The sequence below is a fragment of the Carettochelys insculpta genome, chromosome 11, assembly GCF_033958435.1.
Source record: "Carettochelys insculpta isolate YL-2023 chromosome 11, ASM3395843v1, whole genome shotgun sequence".
Classification (NCBI taxonomy): Eukaryota; Metazoa; Chordata; order Testudines; family Carettochelyidae; genus Carettochelys; species Carettochelys insculpta.
Window position 1 is genome coordinate 27,022,595 of NC_134147.1, and position 24,589 is coordinate 27,047,183.

At 41.0% G+C, this 24,589-nt stretch overlaps 1 protein-coding gene across 1 annotated transcript; it reads left to right on the top strand.

The window, feature by feature from the left end:
- Window positions 1-24,589, top strand: RUVBL1 (RuvB like AAA ATPase 1). Its single transcript, XM_075005118.1, has 11 exons — window positions 1-245; window positions 1,145-1,231; window positions 2,016-2,148; window positions 6,822-6,973; window positions 10,238-10,327; window positions 11,183-11,332; window positions 13,478-13,541; window positions 17,241-17,439; window positions 19,914-20,016; window positions 23,315-23,406; window positions 23,944-24,589. Exons 1-11 carry the CDS (start codon window positions 105-107, stop codon window positions 24,101-24,103), a joined length of 1,371 nt encoding a protein of 456 aa, XP_074861219.1. The 5' UTR covers window positions 1-104; the 3' UTR covers window positions 24,104-24,589.

Here is a 24,589-nt window from a genome sequence, read left to right on the forward strand (position 1 = left end):
GAGGCCTTGGTAACGCGCGGGTCGCATGCTCCCGCTTTCTACGCGCAGAGCAGGGAGCTGTAGTCTGGTATCTGCGTCGCAGGTCCGCGCTCCTGGCCGCCGAGATGAAGATCGAGGAGGTGAAGAGCACCTCGAAGACGCAGCGCATCGCCGCGCACAGCCACGTGAAGGGGCTAGGGCTGGACGAGAGCGGTGCAGCTAAGCCGGCGGGGTCTGGGCTGGTGGGGCAGGAGAACGCCCGGGAGGTGAGCGGCCCGCAACCTCAGGAGGTCGGGACGGGCAGGGAAGGGCCTAAGAGGCATGGCAAGCCCTAGGGTAGAGAAGGGAGACCGTTTCGGGGGGTGGGGGCTGCTGCCCATGCCTCTTCCGCCCCCTCGCCAAGGGCCCCATCTACCCAGCCGTCAGAACAGCTACCTGGGACTTAAACACCAGTCTCAGCTGCTTCCTCGGACGCCCAGTGGCTACTGGGTACGGTCCCGGCCCCTTGGAGGGGCCAGAGTCCAGCTGCTTAAATCTTTGACATTCCAGTTACGTGCACCCTTACATCCTCGCGGTAACCGCAGCCATGGCAGTTCCACTGTGTTAAGAGCTCACCTGTACACCGTTACACATTCATAGAGGGGCTAGCACTTTATAACAGAAGATTAGTGTCAGTCTCTGTTTCTTGTGGAGAAACTGAGGCAAAAGAACTTACCCAACGTCATGCAGCAGCTCTAGATTCCACACAAGTTATGCTAGTAATTCTCAAGCCACTCGCTCATCTGCTGGAGCACACGGTCATAAATCTTTGCATCCTAAATGTTTAAGAGCTCTCCTGTTGTCAAACAGTTATAGGTTCATGTAAGAAGTTTGTGTCTACAGTAGAGAATCAGAACTCCTGCATTTGAATTGTACCTCGAGCACAGATTTTGAGTGATCTAAAGAAATCACTTCTTCTGTCTCAGTTTCCACACGTCTTATTGAGATGATGCTTAATTCTAACATTGTTAGTAGTAGTAATTCTTGTAAACAATATGGGTTCTTCTTCGATGAAAGGTGCTCTGGCAGTATAAAATTATTGTAAACAAACTGCTTCAGAATAGTCCTTTAAAGTTAATCTTTAGGTATTTTGATAAGTATCTAAATTAATTTCTTTAACTTGTAGGCCTGTGGTGTTATAGTGGAATTGATAAAAAGCAAGAAAATGGCTGGTAGAGCTGTGCTGTTGGCAGGACCTCCTGGAACTGGCAAGGTAACCTATTTTCAGTGCAAAAGTTGTTTTCTACCTAAATAGAGTGGTGTCAAATATCTCCTACTCATAACACCAGCAGGTATCTTTGACATGTACTGAATCTTTTTTAGGCAGTTTAGCAAGCATTGATCTTTGCTCTAACTTGTATTTTGTCGGGGGGGGGGTGTGTGTGTGTGTGTGTGTGTGTGTGTGAGAGAGAGATGGCAGTGTCTCATTCTAGTACCAAGAGTATAAAAAACATGCTGTGTACATGAGTGAATGAAAAATGTAATATGAAGCAAGTGATTTTTAAACAAAGATCTTCTTAAACATAAATGGAGGGGGGGAGCGTGTTTAAAAACATTTTAAACTTTTCTTTCAGGCACTTTACAACACTTCATACTGGATGTTAAAAAGAGACTGCCCAATACTACTGAACAATTTTAGGATTAAAGTGCTTCTTTATAATTCTTTGATAAAAGCCAGAGTGCAAGGGAAAAGTGCTGTAGTATATGAGAAAATAGAGACCTAAGAACATAGGAATCCTGACTCCCCAGCCTTAAATTCCATTTCTTATTTTTCCATTGTGTCACTGGAGGCACATGTAGCTGTCTATTTATAAAACTGATCACTGTGAGGCTTAAAAAATGTTTCTCAAGCACTGCAGATTCTTGGACAAAGGTGTTATGATGAGCAAAGTATTTAACCTGTGTGGAGTGATTTCCATAAGAGTTTTCAACCATTACATATTTCTCTCATAAAAATCCTTAAGTATGTAACAGTTCAGTCTCTTGAATTTTTGCAGACTGCTTTGGCTCTAGCTATTGCTCAAGAGTTGGGAAGCAAGGTTCCATTTTGTCCTATGGTTGGAAGTGAGGTCTACTCTACTGAGATCAAAAAGACAGAAGTCCTGATGGAAAATTTCAGAAGAGCCATAGGTAAGTGTTAAAGCAGAAGAGGAGGTTTTTTAAACAAGGAAGAATATCTGAACAGAACATTAGCTTTTTCCATCAGTTCTGATGAGGGTCCATGTTTTCAAGTTTTTCCAATGTTCTTTTTCTCTCTGTTTAATTCTGTCTTGTTCCTCATCTTAGTTGAGTCAATATGGGTTTTCTGCACTGTGAAAATTCGTACAGTGCTTTTGTCTTTGTCACCTGTTATTCCACCTCATGTCCCTTCACAGATTGTAGCAGGAGGGATACTCTTTTCCATTCTCTTGCCTTGTCCTCCAACATCTCCTATACCTCCATATTGCTGCTGGACAAAATTAGGAAAAAAAGTCTTTCTAGAATCTGTCACCACGTCGTCAGGAAGGTTTTGCAGAGAAGAAAATGCTTCTCTCTTTCATGTGACAACATTCTCAATCCTTCCTAGCAAAAAAAACTTAAACCTAAGTCTCCTACATATCAGTGCTTTACCTAACATTTTATTATTCTAAGTGCGCACAAAAGAATGTTTCATGCTAGCAAGATGAATATCTTAGTTTGTGGTAAATGCATTCTAGAATTAAAAAGGAAATTAAATTGCATTGTCTGGGTTTCATTTTATTGGAACAAACAAAGTAAAACTTGCAACAAAAGCTCATTGAGTCCTTAATCTTCTTGCATTACTTTTATATGATTGCTTCAGACAACTGATAAAGTCAATCAAAAATGCCCCCCTGCATGCATTTGGATTACGTAAATGAAACCTAATTGTTTTCCATCTGGACACATTATTGGTTACTTTTCCTGGCTTCTGTATAGTTATTCATCATGGACTTCAGCTAGGTATTTGGTGAAGACTCTCTCTCAAGCCTTTAACCAAACAAAAGTGGCCCATTGATTTCTGTAAGAAAGTGATTTCCAGTAGTCTGATGTTTAAGTTACTGTTAGGTTGTCAAGCCTTGCAGGAGGGAGATCAGAGATGAAAGAGAGCAGTCTGCAATATTTCCTTGATGTGATGAAATTCCTTGTCAGACCTTTGGAAATTTGACCCAGTGGATGAAACCTGTGTCATCCAAATTGTCATTCCTAGAGATAGTAATAATTGTTAACAGCCATCCACATTCCTGGTGCTCCACATACCCTGAATGTCAACACAGGGATGCTTCTAAACAAACGCTTGTGTTAATGAAAGACTGAAATTCTTCTATGTCCTTCTGTTAAATTCCATGCTCACTTAATCTAATGTGTGCTATTGTAAAACATTCCAGTAGGAAGATCTGTTCCTTTTTAACACATTTAAAAATATTAAACATTTTAAAAGGACTAACAAGCCCCTGTTTTATTTGAGTTAAATGATTTCCAGTCATGCTCATATCTAATTTTTGGAATGTTACACTGTCATAGTAAGGATTTTCTAGGACATGTTTTCAGAAGATGATTTTGTTTTCTATGGAGAATAATTCCAGTGCAAGGCACTTGACTTTAAGACAGCATTTCTTGGGTGTAAGAGTAATTTCAGTCTCAAGTCTCGTAGGGTGCATAATGCTCACAGTGCACTTTGTCATGTGATTCTTCACATAGCAAGTCACAATATGCATGATCTGATCGACATCTCAGGCATGGTACTTTCAATTGGTTTAGACACCTCAGTACCACTGGAAATGATTCTAACAGTCCAACACCTGAGTCTCATTCATAGGTTTTCTTATTCTTGAATACAGCAAGTCGCTGTAGTCATACGAACCACCACATAATTCCCCTATTGTTCTGGGCCCTACTCATTGACACACTTCTTAAAGACTTATCCAGCATGGCTCCCTCCTTTGGTTTAGATTATTTTCTTAGCCATAGGAAGGTGCTTTCTGTCAGGAATCAGTGTTGTCAGTATTCCTTAATACTAGACTTATTATTGGGGTCTGAACAATACATGGTGCTCTTTAGGATTCATCAAGACAGGAAGGCTCTGCCATGAAAAGTTTGATTCATAAGATACATGGGCAACATATACAGTGATTAGAAGATTACAGGGGAATTCTGTCCTCTAATTTTTTAAAAAATTAGCACAAATGTTAATTCTGTATAGCACCTATTAGCATTTGGCAAAGATACTGACCAAAAATGTAAAAAGCACAGTTAGTCAGAATAGTCACTGCTTAAAAAGTACAGTATATTTACTCCCTATGTCTCCAACTTATAATAGCATGGTAAACAAGATTGCACTCCTCTTAGTACTATTAAGGCAATAAATACAGAACCCCCATAAGTTCCTTTTTATAACATGCTTCTGAATATAATCAAAGGAAACGCCGCCTTTAGTTAAAAAGTACTGTGGCCTGGAACCATCATGTCCACCTATTTCTGAAGCAGTATCCACTACAGTGGCTACTGATAAAGCAAACAAGCCACATTATTCTGAAAATATATTTATTGTTTGAGCCAATGAGCCACACTCAGCTGGCCAAAGATCCAACATGTGGCTAGCATGTTGGACTTAGACCATCTTCTTCATAGCAAAACTCAAAATTTGCCTTCCTAAAATAAACCTCGCTTCTATTACATACAATTAAAATCTCTAAACAACTAAAGAGCAGTATCAACAAATTCATACGATTGGCTAGAAGCAGCCACCTTGGGCTATAAATCCCTGTGATGCTATCTTTCCTGCATCATTTTATGCCACTTTAATAAGATGCTCAGAGCAGAGATTTGTGAATTTCTCTGTAAAGGCACACCCAAGACACTGCATAGATATGTTGAATTTCTGAAATTCTGTTCCACGTGATATGTATTGTAGGGTGTTAGACAAAGGTAAGCTAATGATTCCACTGAAAGTTAAGCTTTACTTACAATTCACATTAATGCTTTACTTTAAAAATTCCACCCTTAATTTTAAATGAGTAGTAATTCCCCTCCACTTGCCCCTCAGCAGCTCAAGATTATTGGTGAAGTACTTGATGCATGTATATTTCAAAGTAAGATAAAAAGCTATAAAACAAAGTAACTTTCACAGAGTTCTTGTGACTTCCAGTCCTGTACAGAATGAGTTCTCTTGTGTCCCATTACAATCCATTTTTTATTTTTGGATGGTGTATAAACTTGATATCTATTTTGCAGTGCCTGTTAAGGTAAGGATTCTTTGATATTACAAATTGGAACTGGTTCATAATTGTGGTGGTGATGGTTTATTCTTAAGGTAATATGACTGTAAAACACGTTACAACTCATATTTAGAAACCTAAAATATAAACTGAAAGATTTGACTATAGTTGGCTGTGGGAAGAGTAATAGATACTGTGGTGATGGGAGTCCTAGAGAAATACATAGACTAGAAAAGTCTACATATCATTGATGGGGCTTGGTTGTGTGAAACCGAGGAATAGTTTAAATTTTGCACCTTACTGAAAATCTGTTTGATTATATATCTGGTCCATCTTTGGCTACAAAATACATTAATTTAATAAAAAAAATTTAAATATTACAAGTTGAAACTGTCTTGTCTGGCAACATCCATCATCTGGCAGGACTGTGGATGTTGCTGGAACAAAGAGCACCTGACCAGAGAGCGCCAGCTGTGCTGGACTGAAGCAGAGCCCCACTGGCAGCCCACTCTGGGGAGCCCCAGGTCAGGGAGCCCCACTATGGGGAGTCCTTCCAGGAACCTGCCCTGCCAGCAGCACCCGCAGCTATGGAGACCTCAGCCGCCCTGGGACAAGGGGAGACACCAGGGGCATGGAGCCCTGCCAGCAGCCCCACAGCCATGGGGACCCCAGCCAGGACTGGGGGAGCCTGGCAGCCCCACATTTGGGAGCCAGCTGGGTCTGGGAGGCAGCCAGGTCAGGAGAGCTCTGGAGGAGTGGGGCCCCCTTCCACGCAGTCTGACCTCTGGTGAATCCCCTCATTCAGGACCACTCAGGTCTCAAAGGAGCTGGATGAGAGAAGCATAACCTGTAAATGTTAACTATTTTATTTTAAAAGAATTCTGAAAGAGGTGAACCTGCATTTTTACCTTTGATTTTGTTTCTAGAATTTCTTAAGTTACATTAAACCATTAGTTTTTAAAATCTCAGTATCCTTCACACAGATTGGACTTCACAGATCTGATTCCCTTGGCAATTGACTGGTCCTGAACAAGGGGATTTACCAGATCACAGGAGGTACCTTGCCGCCTGCTCCTAGCCTGTCTCCACCTGATTTTACCCCCCCAACCTCCAGCCTTGATGGTGCCTGCTGTTGCCTGCTGACACAGGCTCTGGCCCTAGCTGTGACCCTTGCCCAAGAGCCCAGCTACCATGGACTCCAACCTTGCATTCTCTAGTCCAGGAACATCTTTGGTCTTGCAGGACCACTGAGGTTGCTGGATCAAAGAATCCCAGTTTTTAAGCTGTACGACCTGTACCATTGCTGTGGGTCAGGGGGTTTTGGTTTAAACTGCATGAATTTCTTAAGCTTTCTGTTGAAGTTACATAGGGATGAGTTTTCTATTTTTTAAAAAAGGGTATTAATTTTCTAGTTTCCTAAATAGGGAATTACACTAGTAATTATTGTAGGAAGTACTCTAGTGTATGAACATCCTTGCTGCTCAAGTGTGTAACACTGGCAAGAACGATTTCTAGTAAGAGTCCAGAATAAATGTAAGTGATAAGTTCTTTATACAGTGCAACTCATCTATGCCATTTTTTTTGTAGGGCTGAGGATAAAAGAGACCAAGGAAGTTTATGAAGGTGAAGTCACAGAATTAACTCCATGTGAGACCGAGAACCCAATGGGTGGATATGGCAAAACCATTAGCCATGTAATTATAGGACTGAAAACAGCAAAAGGAACAAAACAGCTAAAGGTATGTATGATAAATTCTCCAGCTTGCCATAGAGCATCCCAGATCTGCAGCCTTTCACCTTTTTTCTGTCTTTCTTAGTTTTGTGATCTCTCTCAGTATCACGTAAAGTTTAAAATAGTCCATTTCTTCCCCCCCGCCACTTGTGTACTGGTAGCAAACAAGTTTATCTGTTCCTTGTATATAGAAATATTAGACTTCTGGGTCTCTAACTAGTAATTTTAAAGGCTTAAATTCAGGTAACCTGTGTTCAGCTACAGGAGGATTTGTAATGTAGGGGGAGCTAAGAGCTCCCATTTCTTCTTACCCTTTTCCCCATCACCCACTACACACCCTTTTAGACAGCTCAAAAATTAGCTCAGACTGTAACAGATTGACTGAGTGTGCCACTTTGAGAGGATTGCCACTTCCCCTGGAACAAGGGGCTGAATTCAGCAGCCAAACTGATCTGCCTCTCAAGAGCAGCACATTTTCCTTGGGTGTGATGCGGAGTCTGATCCCAACAACGGCTCCTATATATCTTCACAATTAAACAAAAAAGTTGCTGTATTTAATTGGCATTCTAATTGAATATTGGAAGATAACTTCTTGAAATCTTATCTGTATTACTAAAAATTTCATATGTCACTTGCCTCCTTTTTATATTTAAAAGGAAGATCTAGTGGTCTGAACACAGGGCTGGCCTTTGGCATGGGACATGATGACCCCTGCCCAGGGCAGTCTGCCAAAGGGGCCACCAGGAGTAGGATTAAGATTTCTATCTGACTTGCTGAAAGCATCTGGGACAATGGAGGTGGCAGTCAGGCAAGCAGCAGTGCTGGGGGTGAACAGACCTATCTGGGCCTTGTAGTTTGTCAGGAGCAAGGTACCTCCCCACAGCCTCTGTCCCTGACCACTCCATACTGGGACCTTCCTCCCACTCCTCTTTTCTGTGGCAGTGGGAGGTCAGGGAGAGAGTTAGGGGGTAGTACAGGGGAGACCTGTATGTGTTGCTGCCTTGCCTGAGCTGAAGTTGCTTTGTTTGTGTGTGACCACAAGCCTTGCAGGCTCCTGACTCTCCCTGAGTACTCGCAAAGAGACAGACATATACTGAGGTGTGCTTTCTCTGCCTCCCTTTTCCACCTCGCAGCACCCAGGCTCCCCATATGCAGGTCATGTCTCCAGTTGTGCTCTCCTCCCTTTCTTTTTGCACCCTTTGGGCTGACTGGGGTGAAGGGGAAACAGTCTAGTATGGGAACAAGTAGTGATGCCAACTGCTTTATGCATCCTGGTGGGTCAGTTTCTCCAAGTGAAGGCAGAGGGGTAGGAATGACAGGAGTACAGTACAGTGGATGCGGCACAGGAGGGTGCAGGCACAAGATAAGAGTAAAGGGTGCACAGTTAAGGGGGTGGAGCACAGGAGGTGCAGAGGGTAGGAGTGAAGAGGCAGGGGCAGGCATTAAGGGCAAAGTGGTCACAGTGCAGGGGCTTGGGGTACAAGAGGGAGATGCAAGAGGTAGTGAAGGGGGCAGAGGGAGAACAGTGCAAGGGTGAGGGGGTATAGAAGGAAGGTACATGGTTTGGGGAGAAAGTGGGGTAGGAAGCCCATGGGGGATGAGGGCAATAGGGGCACCACAATCCTGGGTCATTGGAATCAAAATGCACATTTGCCCAGGATACCATGTTCTTTGTGGTGCCCCGTCTATCTAACTGGAGCCAAAAAGCAAGTTCTGTTCCTAGGTCAGACCCTTATTCTCTGTTTTTTTTAGACAAGTCACTTCTCTGTACTTCAGTTTTTCTTCCCTATATGAAAAATGGGAATAAGAGAATTTAAAGGAACATTGCTGCTGTTTAGCACTTATAAGCCGTGTCTACACGTGCACGCTACTTCGAAGTAGCAGCACTAACTTCAAAATAGCGCCCGTCACGGCTACACGTGTTGGGCACTATTTTGATGTTAACATCGATGCTAGGTGGCGAGACGTCGAAGCCGCTAACCCCATGAGGGGATGGGAATAGTGCCCTACTTCGACGTTCAACCTTGAAGTAGGGACCGTGTAGTCGTTGCGTGTCCCGCAACATCGAAATTGTGGGGTCCTCCATGGCGGCCATCAGCTGGGGGGTTGAAAGACGCTGTCTCTCCAGCCCGTGCGGGGCTCTACGGTCACCGTGTGCAGCAGCCCTTAGCCCAGGGCTTCTGGCTGCTGCTGCTGCAGCAGGGGATTCATGCTGCATGCACAGGGTCTGCAACTCGTTGTCGGCTCTGTGTATCTTGTGCTGTTTAGTGCAAGTGTGTCTGGGAGGGGCCCTTTAAGGGAGCGGCTTGCTGTTGAGTCCACCCTGTGACCCTGTCTGCAGCTGTGCCTGGCACCCCTATTTCGATGTGTGCTACTTTGGCGTGTAGACGTTCCCTCGCTGCGCCTATTTCGATGTGGTGCTGCGCAACATCGATGTTGAACATCGACGTTGCCAGCCCTGGAGGACGTGTAGACGTTATCGATGTCTCCACATCGAAATAGGCTACTTCGAAGTAGGCTTCACGTGTAGACGTAGCCCTAGTCTTCCATTTTTTCGTTTTGAAAATGCAAAATCAGAGCATCTTTAGTGGAAGTACATGAACCATACACCCAAGAAATGCAAGAACACATGTCACCTGCTGACTTCCCACTTGGTCATTTATATAACCGCTTGCAGGAAAGAGAGGTCAGACTAGATGATCACAATGCTCCCTTCTGACATCTGAGTCTGAGTAAAAGGGTCGTATCACTTCATAAAAACATAAAGAGACATTGAGTTGTCAACTGGTGCAGACTGTTCCAGAACTAACAGCTTGTCCTTTATAAGGTTTGAGTTGCAACCAAGAAAACCACTGTGTCTGAGAATAAAGAGTGTATCGGTATGGAATATCTTCGTGACATATACTAGCATCCTCACAACTTGGCATAATTTAATTTGCATTACAAACACTAAATTATCAAAGAAACAGATTAGGCAAGAAAAATTTAAAGACTCTATGAAAAAATGTATGTAAAATAGCAAATATGGTTTCATCACAGCACCTTTTGGTCAAATAGCAGAGGAAGTGAATAAGGACATTTTATAATACCCATTGTGCATCCTGAGCTAGATCTTGCCCTAACAATTGATTTGAGCCCCAGAATCTCCAATTTTGAGAACTCTCAACTCATTTTGTCTGACTGACTAGCAAGCTTTGGTTTAAATCACTTGTTTCATAACGTTCTGCAATACAAATGGAACCATCTGACCTCTGTGGTTGTCTGTCTCCAGCTGGATCCCAGCATCTTTGAAAGTTTACAGAAGGAGCGAGTAGAAGCCGGGGATGTGATTTATATTGAAGCAAACAGTGGAGCTGTCAAGGTAAAGCCAAAAACATGACTTAACTGTTACCATGCTGTGTGTACTCAGAACTTCAAGAGCCCCTCATCCTAGGACCCTGTGACCTACTAACCTTATTTGGCTTGGATAGAACTGAATAGAAGTCTGGGACTTAATTACTGTGGAGGGAGACATTCCTCCAGGTTCAAGATACAGTGGTAATCCAGTTCACCCTTAAGGTCATCTTGATCAGGAAGACATCACTGCAGCTGTCTGGGATGAGCCTTCATTCCTTTAGCCTTTCAGATCAAGACATTTTCAAAAGAAGGGTTAAAAACCCAGACAACTTTAGTCATTCTCAAGCTGAAATATGCAGTGTATTTAATCTTTCTTCTACCTGTGTGATATGTTTTCCACAAGTATATGCATGTAGAAGGGAAAGCGGCATTAGTTAACATGCTTTTTATATCCGATTTAAAATGTACTGTACAGTGATACTTGCTGTTAATGGATGAACATAATATTTTGAATCATATAATCACACACTTACAAAGAAGTCTCAAACAGTTCTCCCAATCCTGAGTTCATCTGGTGGATTTGTCCTTTAACAGAAATTGCACACAGTTAAAGAAGAGCAGAGGGAAGTGAAATATTCTCAGTGGGGAAAATATCAGGTGTTTTTAAGAGGCTTTTTGAGCCTTGCTCAGTAGATAGGATATGCATGTTGCTAACCAGGGAATAAAGCATATTCTGAAATGTCAGCCAAAGCTTGTCAGGACTGTAGTTGTGAACCAAGCCCTTGGCAGTGACACTAACTGTATTCTTGTGTTCCTCTTCTCACTCTACCTCTCTTCTCCTCCTCCGCTTCTCCTTTATTCCCTCTCTCATTTTCCACAGCGGCAAGGCAGGTGTGATACTTACGCCACAGAATTTGATCTTGAAGCTGAAGAGTATGTACCTTTACCAAAGGGCGATGTACACAAGAAAAAAGAAATTATTCAGGATGTTACCCTGCATGACCTGGATGTGGCTAATGCTAGGCCTCAGGTATTTGACTGTACAGAATAAACCTATGCAAAACAGTTCCTGAACCTAAGGATGGGTTGTAGACTAACCCATGGGTATGTGGGGAGAAAAGGTGAGAAGTAGTGAGAATGCAGAATGCTGCAGTCCATGGGATCCACTCTGTACACTTCAGACGTGCCTCTATTGAAAAGAAAATGGAAGGTCGCACCTTGAAACACACTTTCTCCCCTATCTCCTGAAGTTCCTGGCCACAAACCAGCTCCATAAAGGTTCGTGGAGCTTGCTAAACTTTGTGGCTACATCTACACAACAGAGCTATTTTGAATGAAGCTCTTCTGGAAGATCTCTTCCGAGCTTCTTTCGAAAGACTGCGCCCACACACAGAAAAGCGAATCAAAAGAGAAATCTCTCTTTCAAAAGAAAGTGTCCACGCAACCCCCACTCTTTCAAAAGAACAGGCCAGAGTTCAAAAATAAAGACTGCCCTTTCAAAGGAACGGCGCTGTGGAGCACCTACACACGTTTTCTTTCTAAAGAAGCTTTCAAAAGGGGGTGCTCTTCCTGAAACAGGAAAGGAACAGTGATTTTGAAAGGAGCACCACATTCTTTCAATTTACTTCCAAAAAAACGCTTTGTGTGTGTGTAGACGCTCCATGGGCTCTTTCAAAAGAACCCCTTTCTTTCCAAAAAAAGTCTTCGAAAGAATGTGCTTGTGTACACGCAGCCTGCATATCTGCTCATAAAACACTTGGCAGCACCAGCAAGTGTACATTTCCCAGTTCCGTAAAAATATCAATATATGCTCTTCATCCAATCCAGCGAGTAGTTTTCTGGTGAGCGAGGTAATAGCAAGGGAATATGAAATGCAAGAAGAGATGAAAAAATGAACAAAACAGAAAGGAAAATTAATAGCAAATGAGAAATGAGGCAAAGCAAAAGAGGTGCATAGGACGAGGGAATACCAGGGGAACAGGTACTAGCCCAAAGATCACAAAGATTGCTTCCCGAAAGACATCTGGGAACAACTGCCCTAGAACCCAAAGTATAACCTGTGTTTAAAATGAAAATCTAGCCAACCAAAAAAATCCTAGGTGCTTAAGCTAAGAGAATGCCGTTATGGGAGCAGTTGCCATCACCATGTGAAGCATAGGTTACTTTCCATTCTTAAGTCTTAAAGATATCAAATGGCAGTTGCAAGCAGGTCTGCGTAGTTTTTATTTATTGAAACATTCTGTAGATTAACTTCCTTTGCTCTATATTTATTGTTTCGTAAACTATGAAACGGGAACTGTGAACGTTTTGATAAATTATCTTTGCTTGTCTGGTTTTCCTGTAATTTGTGTCCCTGTATCTTTTGGAAATGTTTAGTAACTTAAGATACTCCCCAGTGACTTGCAATAACACCTTAGGCATTCTAAGGCATCAAACTTTTGTATAGGGAGTGTTTCCCCACACTTTGCCCCAGTACTGGGAGGGTACCATTTTGTCAAGCAGTATGATAGATGAATAGTCACTTTCTTTAAAAAAAAACACGAATTTTTTAGGTTCTATATGCAAAGGAACTCTCTCAAGGTTGGCATACTCACAATTTGACAAGCCAAACCCTTGAACTACTTGTTTCAAAATACCAAACCCACCCTCCCACTACAGAAAAGTCCACCAGGCTCCTCCTACAAAAATAAGGGATGTTATAAAGTTTTAAAATCCCAACACATGATCCATCTGCTGGAAAGTTGAAAATTCACAGTCCAAACAAGCAGCTTGAGCCTTTCTGCTCCTGGTCAGTTCCATTTGCCTGAGCTGTCCTAGCACTGAAATTGACAATGCTGTAGGAAAAGGGTATGTAACCCTTTGAGCTCTCTAACTGTTCTCTCCTAAGTCCAGACTAAAAACGGAGTGAAGAGGCACTCTTAACTAAAAACAAATTATACATTTAGAATGCCAAGGCAGTGAAGTAATAATGGGTTGGTCTATTGGATTAGAAACAGAATCAACCATTGTTATGAGGTAAAATATTACAGAGAAGCCCAAATAAACAATTACTCAACTTGTATCCAACAGATATAGATCCCTACTTTCTATAATAGCCTGGTGCATATCAAATCTCATGCACTGCTTAACAGCACAGGAAGGAGAAATTGTTGATCCCTAACTTTGCTTTTTCCAGGGTGGGCAGGACATCCTTTCAATGATGGGACAGTTGATGAAGCCTAAAAAAACTGAAATCACAGGTAAAAAATTGCTTGAACCATATGCTTGCCCCCAACATAAGTTATACATATACCTGCTAGACAAGGAGCTGAAAAAAATTGAATTTATATAGCTTCTCTAAAAATGAACATACTTCAAAAGTACTTCAGAAAGTAAGCAGTGCCAGTAGTGCAGTGACTGGAATCCGATGCAGTAGAATTATATAAATAATGTCATGTATGTTGCTTAAGACATTGGAGCCCATTTTATTTAGAGAGAAAGTTAGGACACTAGGATTATGCCTCTGCTCATTCAGAATGGTGCCACTATAGGTCATAGGGGATCCAAACATCCCATGAAGGAACAAACAAACAATTGTAGAACTAAATTCTTTCATCTTGAAATGTACTACCTTTTCTCTCACACTATGCAACTGTACAGTGGTTTTACAAAGTAGCAAAATGACTGAGATTCTCTTTGGCATTGACCCACCAGCAGCAACAGCCCATAAACTTCAATATGGGTGCTGTAAGTGGAACTGATTCCCTTCTTACCTACAAATCATAGAAGGAAAAATAAGTACAGTAAAAATTGTTTCCCCTTTTTGCTTTGAAAGAAAAGGTGCTTCTAGTGTCTTTTCTAAATTCAGATCAATCTATTTCCATACTAAAATTCAGTGACGCTCTTTTGAAGTATTCCGTTTCTTGCAAAGTATCAGAGAGGTAGCCATGTTAGTCTGTAGCTTCGAGAACAACAAGAAGTCTTGTGGCACCTTATAGACTAACAAATATTTTGGAGCATAAGCTTTCGTGGGCAAAGACCTGCTTCATCTTATGCTCCAAAATATCTTAGTCTATAAGGTGCCACAAGACTTCTTGTTGTTCTCATCTCTTGCAAAGATCACCTTCCATAAAGTCAGACTGTATCTATGTAACATCTTGCACAGCTTTGAGATCTCTGTGTTCAAAAAGCTAAAGAATTATACGTTTGCTTATATTCAAATGCTGTGTTAAAATAAACTAATATAAGCAGTATTTAGTTTTCCTTCCATTCATGCTTGGAAGCATTATCAAGAGTTCCTCACAAACTATGCAGTAAGAGAATTATACTGGCTGAAAACACTAAGAACTTGGCATTAAGCAAATTATGCTTATATTTTGGTCATTAACAGACTTTACTCTCACTTTCTGATGCCTCAAAGTATTATCTTAATGTGTTAATTTTGGCATGTATAAATGTGAGTTACAAAACATTGCACATTGTAGAAGCATTAACATGGGGAAAAGGGCAATTTTACACAGGATGAGACCTGAAGTCAGTGTCGTCCAGTACCAGATGCTTCAGAGGAAAATGCAAGAATCATGAAGTAGTCATATTGTAAAGTTATGAGCCTTGACTACCTTTCTAAAGTTTAGAATTAATTTTAACTCCTTATTTTTTATATCAGTGTACCTGTCTTGTCCTTTTTCAGTGTTGCTAAATTCTTAGTCTCGATAACTTCATTTGGCAATGAGTTCTACAGCCTATTTGCATGTTGTATGGAGATAGTGTGATTTTTTTTAAGTTATTTTTAAATTTGTCACTTTGAATTTCATTGAGGCCATGTCTACACTAACCAAAAGTTTCAAAATGGCCATGCAAATGGCCATTTCGAAGTTTACTAATGAAGCGCAGAAATACATATTCAGCGCCTCATTAGAAAGTCAGCAGCTGCGGCACTTCGAAATTGACATGGCTCGTCCAGATGGGGCTCTATTTCGAAAGGACCCCAGCAACTTCGAAACCCTTTATTCCTAACAGCAGATAGGAGTAAGGGGATTTCAAAGTTGCTGGGGTCCTTTGGAAAAGGATGTCAATTTCGAAGTGCCGTGGCTGCCAGCATTCTAATGAGGCTCTGAATATGTATTTCAGCGCTTCATTAGTAAACTTCGAAATGGCCATTTTGAAGTTTTGGGCTAGTGTAGACTTAGCCTGAGCGTCTTTATATTACAATACAGGTAAAGCAAAAAGTTCCCAATCGAAGGTCTATTGTTTGTCTCAGTAGGTAAAATCACAGTCTTTTTAATCTCCTGTTGCAAGAGAGATTTTTGCCTAATCATTCTCTTATTTCTTTGAACCACCTAATTTTGCTTTTTTGCTTGGGGGGGGAACAGGATGACTATTATTGCATATTATTTCAGATGAGGCTCCATCACTGATTTGTATAATAACATTTTCTTTATTGCTCTCCATCCCATCCCTTGTGCATTCTACATCTTTTGTATTTTTCACTGAACATAGAACAAAGATCTTTGATCTGTTCGTGATACCACCCAGTTCCCTTTCTTGAGTTGATAAAGTAAATTTTAAAATTTTGTAGAGCATAAAGGAGTTCAATTTTTCCCCTCCAATGTGCATTGCTTTGCTTTCGTGGACATCGAACTTTTTTTTGCCATCACGTTGCCCATAATCAAGCTAGGAGGAGGTCCTCCTACGCCAGTCTGGACTTTCATCTGCAAATTTTGCTGCCTTATTACTCACCACTCTCTACAAATAATTATTTATTTTAAAGTTTGAATGTAATACAAAAGTTTAACTTTTTGTCATTATGAACATTGACCACTTAATCGTGTTCTTTGGTTTGTGTTTACTAGCTAATTTTTGAATCTTGAAAATAGTTTGCATGTCACTGCATGGCTAATTGGCTTCTTTAGTAGTCTCTTGTGCAGAATCTAGTCCAAGACTTTTTGGTGGGCAGTTAGCTGATCATAACTCCCCAGTACGACACTCCAAAGGGCTGATCTATAAATGGGAATCTCAAGTAGGGGTGATTTTATCTTTGTATTTGGTACTGATATGATTGCAGCCGTAATACTCAGTCCTACTGTCTACGAATTAGAAAAGAATATTGATAAATTGGAAAGGGTTCAGAGCAGAGTCACAGGAGTGCTCAAAGGATTGGAACAAATAATAGGCTTAAGGAGTCTAGTCTGGTTAGATTAGCAAAGAGGAGCTTGACTGTGCTCAAGACACCACTCTTAAGTACTGACAGAGAGACAAATACTTGATAATGGGCCCTTAGTCTATAGACTATTTAGTCTTTAGACTAGATAGATACAACAAGATTCAATAGTTGAAAGTTAAAGCTAGACAAATTTAGACTAAAAAGACACTTTTAAAAACACTGTTCCGATGATAAAATTACCCTCAATGTATCTGGGGTTGTAGTGCGTTCTCCATCACTGAACATTTTTAAATTGTTTTTCAGAAGAACTCTTATTAGAAATTATTTTGTGAAGTTCTGTGGCACACGCTATACAGGAGATCAGACTAGATGATCACGTGGTCCCTTTTGGTCTAGAACCCATCAGAGAAAAAAGTTGGTTTTTTCCTTCGGCAGCATCCATGCATTTTTTAATTGTGTTTAAAGTTGCTGTGACGTAGGATTGTCCATACAAAATGACCACCCTCATATAAAAGTTCCAGGAAAGTGAGAAGAATTACTAGTTCTTCCAGAGTGTGAGCTCTACATCATACTTCTGTCTCTCTTACACATATGAGAAAACATGGGAATTTGGCTCAACCTGACTCTCAGACCACAGCAACTTTACATCAGTGAGATGCCTATTCAGGATAGGACATTAGTTTAGAATCAAAATCCAAGCAAGTGTCATTCCCCACCTGAGCATCTTAGGGTCCTACATATAGATGCAAAGAGCATGAACAGAAGAACTAAAATAGCTTTCTTTCCTGTTTTTTAGACAAGCTTCGAGGCGAGATAAACAAGGTGGTGAATAAATACATTGATCAAGGAATTGCAGAGCTGGTCCCAGGCGTGCTCTTTGTAGATGAGGTTCACATGCTGGATATTGAATGTTTCACATATCTGCATCGAGCATTAGAATCTTCTATTGCTCCTATCGTCATCTTTGCTTCCAACAGAGGGAATTGCATCATCAGGTACAGTTTTTAAAGTTGAATTCTACATGGTTAGTCTCTGTCCGTAAGCCTTAGAATTAGCTGTCTCCGTACCAAGAATGATGAACTTTGAATGCTTTCATCTTTGGTGCTGACAAAGCACTTATGATCATCTGGGCAGCTCATGAGGCAAATCCAGTGCTCAGGAGGTGCACCCTGGGCAAAGCAAGATGACTGGATAGTGAGTTGGATGGAAATACTGTTTCTACACCTTATTTTTCCAGAGACTCACTTTTTGATCCCTTCAGCAGCTGACACGTTTATTTCTCGTGCTTCTATAACTGCCCTCTTCTTTGACTGTCTTTAATGCACACATCTCCTGCCTGCCCCCATCTACATTCAAAACGCTGCTGCACAAATTCTTGGGCCTTATTTTCCCCCAAGTCCTGAATCTTTTCTCTGGCTCTCCTCCTTTACTGCAACAACTTTTAGCTATTTGCATTCACTTTTAAAAGCCTTCCCATTATTCCCTCCCCCACTATCTCTCTCTTATTGACATGGCCTTTTGTGTTCCTCTAACAATGGCAGCCAGTCCATGTCTCTCACAAGCACTGACACTTTCTCCCATGGTTCCCCTTCTGGCTCTCGTACACCCCACACTCTGAACTAGTCAGTAAAATCACTCACTTTCCCTCAGATCCCTTCAAAATGTGCTTCTGCCATGTTGCTTATAGTAAATTGCTAGCTGATAATGTCTACAAAAGTTGCCAGTAGGGATTGGTACTGTTTGTTTTCAGTGACTTTACACACACACACACACACAAGATCTCACCCTGTCCACCTTTCCCCAATTGCCTCGCCTTGGTACACTCACTTGATGCATCTGGTCTTCAGCTGGAAAGCTCTTTGGGGCAGGGACAATTTCTTTCTGTGTTTATGTTCAGTGCCTAGCAGACTTTGTTCTCTGGATACTACTGTATTAGAAATATTAAAGTAAGTTCTGCAAACAGCAACACATCTGGAGCGAGAGAGCTATTGAAAATGATACCATCATATTGCTTATGGAACCACAGAGGCGATTCTTACCCTATGTTTGAAAAGTTGTTGCTAACAGGGTTCTAGCCTGGCTTCCCTCTCCAGGGATTAGGTAAGGATTGGTATTGTATCTCTTTGGATCCTACGTAATATAAGGAAGGCCCATTTAAAGGCATGATGTTCCGAAGCACCAGGACACAACTGAAGATACTGTTAAATAACTGGCCTGGTAGTAAGGTATATTGGTGCCTGTATCTGTCACAAATTGAATGCCTTTCCTCTTGCCTTAAAAACAAATCATAGATTATGGTCATAATAAATGCTAAGGCCAATGGATTTTCAGGTAACAGATCATACTTCTATACCAAGTGTTTTAAGTTGCTTTCCCATTTATGTCTGTCTGCAGACGGCCCTTACCAGAATCGAGTAGTATAATTCAATTGCCTGTATATCATATGATTAGGAATAGCTTCTTATGAGAACAGAGTGCCCTCTACTGGAGAACATGTATGGAGAGTTTTAAAAAATTCGCTTTCTTACTGACCCTTTGTACAGCTTCCTGTGGGGAATTGTGCGCAGAGCCTGAGGTGCTCAAATACTGGCACTGAGTTTGGAAAATGAAATGTCTATCATAGTTAGCAAAGCAAGTTGGTAGGTCTGAAATCCTTGGTGTCACTTTTCCCTGCTAAAATAAGAGTTCTGCTGTGTTACACTGTAAACATAATGCATAGTCTTTCAGTCTGCTGGCTTGCTAATGTGGCATGTACTACAATACTCACTACAATAGGTGAGGGGAATAAAGGGGATCGTGTGGAATGCTGACCAGTGTCACGTCTGGTTTACATAAAGAACATGCTCTGTGTTCAGTACTGCATATAATTTGTTTTTTATTGGTTAAACCACAGTCAGTCAGTCCTTCAGCCCTCACACAGAGAATGCTGATATCAATACACCAGTCATGGTGTTCTAGCCATTCCCTCAGCCTCCAGTTGGACAGGCTATGTGCAGCCAGACACCCAATCAGCATGGTATGCCGCAGCCTAGAACCCCTCAGTGAGTCTTCAACCGCAGCCTCCCAAGTAGCTGGGATTAGAGGCACATATCACTATGCCCAGGTATTACTTAAACACTATAATATAGTTCGCTCCTTCCTGGAACAGGTATGATACACTTGGGAATATCAAACAGGTATAGCATGTATGTTTTTTACAGACTCACTAGTGCTATGAGAATATGTTTTAAAGATGCTGATCCTGGCTTATTCCCACATCTTAATTTTGCAATGTGAAATCATTGAGAGTGGAGGGGAAAGAATACTTCCATTTTAGGCTGTTCCAGTTTAGCATACAAACTCAGGAGTCTGTTCTCCTTTGTTATATATGAAGTTCCATACAGTGGCCACTCATTTGTCAGTATCGAAACCAAGCCCATGAGTTAAACTTTGAATGAGGAGTCTGACTTCTCTTGTTTCTCTCTTCCAGAGGCACAGAGGATATAGTATCCCCTCATGGAATACCACTGGACCTTCTGGACAGAGTGATGATTATTCGAACTATGCTGTATACACCACAGGAAATGAAACAGGTAAGGTCTATATTAAATAAAAGTCTCTGCAATTCCAGCCTGTAGGAGGTAAGAACTAGCACTTGCCTGCGTGTGATGTTCCATTGTAATTATTAGATCTCTCCTTGGGCAGTAAGGCTTAATCCCAGAACCCTCTCTGTGCCATGAAGTCTTGTTTGGACATGACAAATAATTTGCCTGTTTTGTTTGGTTTTAAAAAAAACTTAACCATTCTAGTTCATCACCATGCTCAGAGTCTGAATTTTGCCCATGAAATGGCTGCATTAGTAAATTGGCGGGGATGGCGTGAAAGGCAAAGCGTATTGGTCCTTATTCAAGACAGAGAAGCTGCCATCTTCACAGTCTACAGGTTGCAACATGCAGTGTTTTTTTGCTCAATGTGAACTGAAGTAATATGGGTTGGGACCTTTGTCTTTTGCAGGCTGCATTTCTGTGTTAAAGATGAGTGTTGGTTGTGTTGTAGAACTGAAACCATTCTTCTGCGACTCCTCCCCTAAAGCTACTTTCTGTATCTTTAACCTATTTCGCTCTCTAAAATTCACAAAACTATACAGTAATTTTTCCCCATGCTCCTTGGTGGAGTTCGGGAGTGCAGGAAGAGTTGTACTGTTACATTATTCAATGTCTCAAGACTTTCCTGGGAGCCAACACAATGCATTGTGTATCGATTATAATCCTTGGGTGCCATTATGATGCATCATGTCAAAGATCCCACTCATTAGCGTCTCAATAGCGTGAACTGACATGATACAGGAGCCATTACAGTTTATCATGTCAATTCTTTGTATTATTTAGGAGATAATGTCAATGGCAGGGAGCGTTGTCACAAGATAATGGACTTGTGCTGCTGGATAAGTGCCAGGGTGAAGCTGAGGCATTTATCGAACATAACCGTAGAGGCAAAACCTCATTTCATTTGGTATGAGGAAGCTTTTGTGAATTGCTGTTTTGAGGCATGTTCGGGATGGTTTTGTGCACCTGAAAGGACAGCTGAAGCATTGCAGTGTAGATTACAATGGAAGTAGTCAGAGGGTACGGTAATACAAATGGGTTTTGTCCGTCAGTAAAGCCAGCTTTAAGTCCTGACTTGCTCTCAAAGCCTGTGCCGCTCCATCATGTACTACTACTTACTTTGCTTACATTTTCCTAGGATTTGTAGAGATAGTGCCAGTGTGTATTTTTAATTACTTTTTGTTGTTATACTAAATTTTAATATTTAACTATCATAAAAAACTGGTGTGTTCTGTGTTAGTTAGCTCTCTCTAGTTAGCATATGATTAGAGATCTAATTTATGAACTGTCCACTCTCAAAACTTTAGCAGGGACTGTACGACTGCCGTTAGCTACTTGCACAGGGGAAAAGATTGCAATAGTGCTGTGTCCAAAGCCACATAGAGTGTCTTGCTGGTTATGGTCAGTAAACCATGGCACTCAGTCATTAACGTGCCCATAATTAGACCATTCTGCCTTGATGACTGACCTCCACCTCCGGAGGTTGGGAGCTGGAGTAACTGAGTTTCATTCACAACCAAATAGAGAAGTATACAATTTAAAAAAAAAAAACAACCTGTATACCCCTTGGTTGGGGAGGGAATCACTGTTTTTAAATGAGTTTGTATATGGGTTTGCTCCTCTTTTGTCTATTTTGCTAGGAAAAGGCAGTTTTCAGAGGCAATATGCTGCCCTTTAAGAAAACTATGTTTTCGCCCTTGCCGAGACTCACATGAGAACTTTATGCTCATTCTGTAGATGATTTTCATTACCCAAAAAATTTTGAAAATTGAAGCGCTTCACTTTTGACTGGTTCAAAAATTGCTCTGTACAAAACTTTCATTTGCACCTGGGTAGTGTGTGTAAAATGCTTCTTAGTTTGTATTAAGTTGATAGTTTGTATACAAATTCTGTTATCCAACTTTAGTCAGAGTGAAGAAATCCCCGAAACTTTGTTCCTGCAATGATGTGTAAGAAACTTAATTTACAATAAAACACCAGTTTAACATTAAATGTGAGCATTTATATGCACCCCATTCTTGAACTCCCAACAGATACTACTACAATTTTACAGTTGCTTGTTTATAAATATTTGCTTGGTTTAGTGTCCTGATCTTATGTTCATGTCACCCAGTACAGCCTCACACAGGCTAAGAAGTTACAAAAGTTGCTTTTTAATATGGCATCAACTGACACTTTAAAGATGTATTATGTCTTAAGAGGGTTAGTGCAGAGTAGGAATAGCTGGAAGTATGAAAAGTTGTTTTGTTTTTTAAATCTCAACATTAATTTTGTTAATTTTATAAGCTGCTTCAAAGTGTATTGTTTTTAGAGCAACTTTCTGCTGTGTCAAACCACTCTCCTTTTTCTTACTCTATTCCTTCACTCCCGAATCCCCTGCTGCATTTTTATGGCTTTAATTTAAACGAATGCTTCTTGATATCTTGTTTACAAAGCTGCCAAAGTGAAAAATACCTGTATTATATGAGGCTCGCAGTTCCAGAGTTATCTCAGCACTACAACACAACATCATTATCCAGTCTGCCCCTTATCACTCAGCTGGTAATACGGACTGCTAGGAGACTTGTGCCACTTTTGTTACAGCTTTATATGCTCAAGCTTATTGGTGATATCTTGCACTCCAACTTTACAAAGATCTTCTAACTGGTACAGGCTTGAGACCATTCCTGAAAGATTAGATTCTTTGTGATTTTAGGAAGGGGTAGGTGAACCTTATTAAACTAACTTTTGATTTTTTACCATCTTATTTATCAAGTGAATAAAAAGTGCATGGTATGGTGTGAGCAGTTCAGGGGAAAGCAGAGTGTGCCTCATAGCAGTGACCTACAGCACACACAACTGGGAATGGGGCATTTCTGTGTGCACAGGACTCGGATGGCCGTTGTCGGTGACTAAATGGTTGTAATAATTTTCCCCATGTAAGCTTTATACCAGGCTTCTCATTACTAAATAGGCTTAATCAGCCTTGCAAGCTCATTGTGGAATTTTACCAGCCCATGCACAGTCCCTCTCCCCTGCCCTTTACAGTGATGATTAATGATGTCCAGAGGTAGTCAGGATGATTTAGGGTTTTACATGGGGGGTGGGGGAGAGGAAGGCTAAAGATGAGATATTTGAAACAAAAATCGGACTTTGATTCACCTCTCTTCTCTAAATAGGATAGCTTGTCTGCTATTGCGTGTTTTGTTTTATATTTTCTGTAAATTTGCAAGCATTGGATCTCCAACTGCCCAGATTGTTACACAACTGCTGCAGCTTCACTTCTCCATCTTATATATCCCAACAGATCATAAAACTTCGAGCCCAGACAGAAGGAATTAATATTAGTGAGGAAGCCCTAAATCATTTAGGGGAAATTGGTAACAAGACCACCTTAAGGTATGTAGAGCACATCCGAATTTTCTTACACCCTGCAGTGGTTGGGTCTGGACACGCTGTGGGATCCTACACAATGCCCTTCCCAACGTACAACTGAACCACAGTCCTTGGATAGCAACCTCTAACCCATTAGGAATGGGCTTTGAACACTATCCAGAAATGGCAGTCCTCCTAATTCTACTATTGTGGAAGTGCATGGGACACTCACTGGAATCTTGCTGTAATTTTGTGCTTCTAAAGCAAGGAGGATTGGTAGGAATCTGTGCCGACATGCAGGATTATAACAAAACAAAAAAGCAGTCCCGTAGCACTTAAAGACGAACAAAATAATTTATTAGGTGATGAGCTTTTGTGGAATAGACCCACTTCTTCAGATCTGTCCCACAAAAGCTCATCACCTAATAAATTATCTCGTTAGTCTTTAAAGTGCTACAGGACTGCTTTTTTGTTTTGTGAGGATACAGACTAACGCAGCGATCTCTCTGCAAGGATTATAACAGTTAATTCAGCCTGTCTTCTTTCCCTGTTTGATCGCAGGTATGCTGTGCAGTTACTGACACCAGCTAACCTGCTGGCCAAGATTAATGGGAAAGACAGCATTGAGAAGGAGCACATTGAAGAGATAAATGAACTTTTCTACGATGCCAAATCATCCGCAAAAATTTTAGCTGACCAGCAAGAAAAGTACATGAAATAAAGGAGCTTGTTGCACATCGTATGCTTCAGAGTAACTTTTAACCTCTCCAAGGGTTAACTTAATTACTGAAAGAGAAATGTTAATGGTAAATTTCTATTGCGACTGAAAAGTATTTAAATGTTAAGATACTTCAAGATGTGAAGCTGACAGCCCGATATTCTTACCTTTGCTGGCAAGCAAGAAGCAGCAACCTGACACCTGTAACATTTTAATGTCCCTTGTGTATTGAGTGCATACAAAATGGATACACTCAGCCATCATTTTTTCCTTGTTCTTTAGATTTGGTTGTAAAAGTACTGTAGGCTTACAGTACTCTTGATTTCTCATGCTGAAGCTGATGCTCAAAAAACAGTCTGCTTTCTTTATGAACTCTGTTTTAATGTCATTTGTTTGAACAAAGACCTCTTTCTCTGAAATTTTGAAGTGATGTTCGTCTGAAATGCTTTTTTAAATAAATTTCAAGTAAAATATTTCATTCTGTATTCT

Coding starts and splice junctions, on each gene's coding strand:
- RUVBL1 (XM_075005118.1), top strand. CDS start 105: ATGAAGATCGAGGAGGTGAAGAGCACCTCGAAGACGCAGCGCATCGCC. Junction 2,149..6,821: donor AAATTTCAGAAGAGCCATAG/GTAAGTGTTAAA, acceptor TTTTTTTTGTAG/GGCTGAGGATAAAAGAGACC. Junction 13,542..17,240: donor TAAAAAAACTGAAATCACAG/GTAAAAAATTGC, acceptor CCTGTTTTTTAG/ACAAGCTTCGAGGCGAGATA.